The following is a 4,203-nucleotide window of genomic DNA, read 5'->3' on the forward strand; positions in this document are numbered from 1 at the left end:
TGTTTTAAACATTTCTGTGTTATATACAACTTCAAACTTTATATAAGTTACTTTCTAAGTTTGTAGAATAGATTTGTATACCTCTTTTTGTAATGAACACTTAATTAAGATAAAAATTTACTTTGTACAAACCTTCAAACAAACAGGAAATAGATATCAAATTTCTTTTACAAGAAGGTACATAAAGAACATTTTCTAAATGCAGATATCTATTTCCAAAAGTTAACTTAACAGCTCCCACTGCTTTTGTTGAGACACGCTCTCCAGATCCAACTCGGAGAGTAAACTCATCTTCTTCAAGCTGCATCTAGGAACTAGTTTCCTGAGAAGAAAAACAAACATGATTAGTAGCACCTGAATCCAATATCTAGGTAGAATCTTCATTCTCCACTATACATGTTTCAATAATTAGTAAATATAATTTACCTTGTCTTTCTTTTTCAGTTTTCTTCTTGGCAAGATATTTCGGGCAATTTATTTTCCAATGCCCATTTTTGTTGCAATGGAAATATTTTCCTTTGGCAACTTTCTTTTTGCCTTTCTGTGCAATTGGAGCCTTCCCCTTCCCAGTTTCCTTCTTTTTCTTTTAAATACATCTATTCTTGTAGAAAGAAGGGCCAGATTTATTCCCAGAAGATGAATTTTTCTAAGGTTTCCTCTTTGAAGTGAAAACAACATTTGCTTCTGCCTCTGAACCTTTATTTTTCAATAAAGATTCGTATATCTAAAGTTCGTTGAGAAGAGTCGTCAAGTTATACTCTATCTTATTCATCATGGCATTCGATTTGAATTGAAAAAAAGCTCTTTGGAAGAGACTGCATGATGAATCCAACTTGACTCTTCTCATTTATGATGCCTCCATTCACTTATGCAATATTGAAGTGAACCCTTATGTTCAAAACATGTTCCCTTAAGGAGGTTCCTTCCTTCATTCTGCAATTGTAAATGAATTTTATTACATCATGCATGCTAGATGTGGATGGTTATCCAAACAGGCCCTGCAAAGAGTCCGTGATCTCTCTTGCAGTAGCTAACCTCTCGTGTTTCTTAGACAGTACATCAGATATACTGGCTAAAATATAAACCCTAGCCTTCTCATTAGCTTTTACCCATCTGTCATACGCATCCCGAGTTGTTTGATTTGCATTAAGACCAGGGGATAGAGGACACTCCTCCGTTAAAACGAATCGAAGATCATCTATTACTAGTATCGTGTTTATATTTGATTTCCAAGTCACGTAATTATCATCGTTAAGTTTTTCAGAAGCTAGCAGTTGCATAATGGATGTTGACATTGTTGAAAAAGTAAACAAATTATTAAAGAATTGATTTAACTCTTTTTAATCCAATTTATTTAGCAAAAATAATGTATTTGTTCTCATTATTCTTTTGCTACGATACTTCAGTGAGTCAGAATAGCCCCAACCAAAGGGAAGTCGACTACTCCTTCACTGAATCAAGACATTCTTGACTAAATACTAATACCAGAATAACTCTTATCCTTATAGTACTTAGTTACTGTTTTATTTGGTCAAGATCTTTACTAACACTTAGTAAGTCTTGTAAGTATATACCCGCCACTTTCAAATTACAAAGATCGGAATCAAACAAGCCCTCGAAGGAGAAATGATTATTTGAAAATGGACCTAAGTAATCCTATCCATTTCTAGAGTTCACGGTGTTCCAAATCCTATGTTACAACCCTCCGAAGGGATAGTCATCACTAAACGACTAGCAAAGGGTCACATAAAGCCAACCAGCATGTGCAAAATAAGAATCTCACAGTGTGACCTAATGGAAGAAACCGTAGGACGTGTTGACACACACCCTTCACCCACTTACTATGAACTACTTCCCTTATTCACCTTGTTATTGACCCATGAAAACATTCTCCAAAGGGACATTGCTGTAGTAGCAACTCGAAGCCAAGCATGGATCTCACGGTGTGAACTCTTAGGGACGTGAGAGTTAGAAATAATATATCTCATATACTATTATTCTCCCACTAAAGTGTTCTATTTTATAAAAGATTGGGTATTTACTTGGTTATTAACTGGCTAATATTAAACAACCTAAGTCTAGGTGATTTTTTCTGGTATAACTCTTATACCGGGATTAACATATGATATGTCTGAAGGAAATCAGACATGAGGATTTCCATGAGCAGCAGAATGATCGTTCCAAATTCCATTTGAAATTGAACATACATAATTACAGTACACAAACGGAAACTAACTAGTCTTGCAACAACTAGAAATTACGGCATGCTTACAGATAATCAAGGGATAGAGTATCATACCTTTGAAGACTCATTCTTCAAACTCTCTAGATCACGAACGCTCGAACAGTCTCCAAGACAACAATGTACGAATGCTCGAACACAACAACCACAACACAACACGATCAACAACAAACACGAACCCAATGATCTCAAAGATCACGAACCCAACGAACGGCCTCCAAAACCTCGAACTCAGTCGAGTTGAGTACCTATCATATTAACAATGCCCTGTGATCGTTTAGCTATGACCAGCTAAGTGAACGATCATATAGTCACTCCACGATCGTTTAGTCTCTCTAATGTTATCGCTTAGTGAAACACTTTCACTTGATAGCCTTGTCCGTGAGTTTCTTTCCGAATCAAGTAGCTCTTCTAAATTTAGGAAAACATTTTTCCTTTTATTTCACGGTTACCATAAAACCACCAATAACCTCCCACTCAATTAGTTATTAGAGAAAAAGAGATAATTATCCAATAATTAATATTATTATAAATATATATGATAACCAACTTACCATATTATATTTATAATCTATAGTTTTAATTTTTTTTATCTCATGAAACATATAAACCATAGTTTTTTTTTATGGTACTTAATGTAAATCATATTTACATTAATCCTCCACTTGATGTATCTCATAGATCATACCAATTATATCATATATAATTGAATTTCTTCTCGTCAATTTGAACATTTCAAATCAACCCCAAGAATTGTTTCTCAACTTGAATCCATTGAGCTACTAAAGGGACCTTATGGACCTGTAGTTTGAAGCTCCAATTGTACGTGAATATCTAACTAAACTCATCCACCATCCGTTAACTGCCTAGCACTCCACTAAAGACCGACAGCTGCACTCTTCTTACTATAGATATATTTTTGTGTCCATATCAACCAATCAATAGTGCGATAACCCTTCACATATCACTTAAGTACAATTGGGCTAATTTACCATTTTGCCCCTTTAGTTACATCTAACTCCTTAAGTACCACTGATCCCTCTAATGAATATAAGTTATAGTCCTACTATGACTGAGTTCTCTCTTCCATAGAGAAGTTGTGGCCACAATGTTCAAGACCCATAATCAGCCTTTAAGGGAGTAATCTATCTACTTACCCTTTCTTCGGGGAAGGAGTGGGTTCCATCTTGTGTAACTGAGTTCCCAACTCCCTAATCAGACAAATAAAAAGGTAGGCTTGTTGAGTTGGCAATCTGTCCACTCTCACCATATTAATCAAAGGACCGCCCTCAAAGCAAGAGTTTCCAAAACACTCAGGATTAAGGTCATGTCACCTATGGTCGTTTAGGTGAGATGTAAGTATCAAGTATCAACGACGTTATATAAAGAGACGAATCATCTTGTGGTCGGTCTTATACAAACTTTTTGTATAGAACACCCCCGCTCGCATGTCTCCACATGAATGGTCAGGATCAACCATCTGTAGTAGTTCACAACACTTGTAAACCTCTACAAAGCGGGCCGTATCCGTAGTGTCACCAGGATCAGGTATCCCTCCTTAATTCTTATACTACAGACCTTTTTAGGTTATCACTTAAGGCATGATCCACTTGTATATCTCAAATACATGCTTAAGTTTTCATACAATAACCATGGAGCTTTGTTTATTGGATATAAGTAAATGCAAAATAAAATAACTCTTATTTTATTCATAACAATGTGTACAATTTTTACAAACTACAAGACTCCGGGAGAATTAGGACACCAATCCCAACAATGTCTAAGTGATAAACAATTTTTTTACCTTACACCACTCATGCATGCTCATAAAATTAGGGTTATCGACTTAGACCCCAGTTTGATCTTTAGGTAGGAGGTGTTCCGTAAACCATCAACTTAAATACCTCCAACCTTAGATAAGATGTCCTCCGTTAAGTAAACAACTCTTGTTTTACAAGTAC

At 35.6% G+C, this 4,203-nt stretch overlaps 1 protein-coding gene across 1 annotated transcript; it reads right to left on the reverse strand.

Annotated features, from left to right (window-relative positions):
• Positions 1–222: 222 nt before the first annotated feature.
• On the reverse strand, positions 223–1,295 carry LOC150032177 (uncharacterized). Its single transcript, XM_090308433.1, has 2 exons — positions 994–1,295; positions 223–322 (listed from the first exon to the last, which is right to left on the reverse strand). Exons 1-2 carry the CDS (start codon positions 1,293–1,295, stop codon positions 223–225), a joined length of 402 nt encoding a protein of 133 aa, XP_090164559.1.
• Between the last annotated feature and the right edge of the window lie 2,908 nt (positions 1,296–4,203).

Source organism: Benincasa hispida, chromosome 12 (assembly GCF_027475165.1).
Source record: "Benincasa hispida cultivar pf3 chromosome 12, pf3_genome.v1.1, whole genome shotgun sequence".
In the NCBI taxonomy this organism is placed as follows: Eukaryota; Viridiplantae; Streptophyta; class Magnoliopsida; order Cucurbitales; family Cucurbitaceae; genus Benincasa; species Benincasa hispida.

Coding starts and splice junctions, on each gene's coding strand:
- LOC150032177 (XM_090308433.1), bottom strand. CDS start 1,295: ATGTCAACATCCATTATGCAACTGCTAGCTTCTGAAAAACTTAACGAT. Junction 323..993: donor ACGGACTCTTTGCAGGGCCT/GTTTGGATAACC, acceptor TTTTCTTCTCAG/GAAACTAGTTCCTAGATGCA.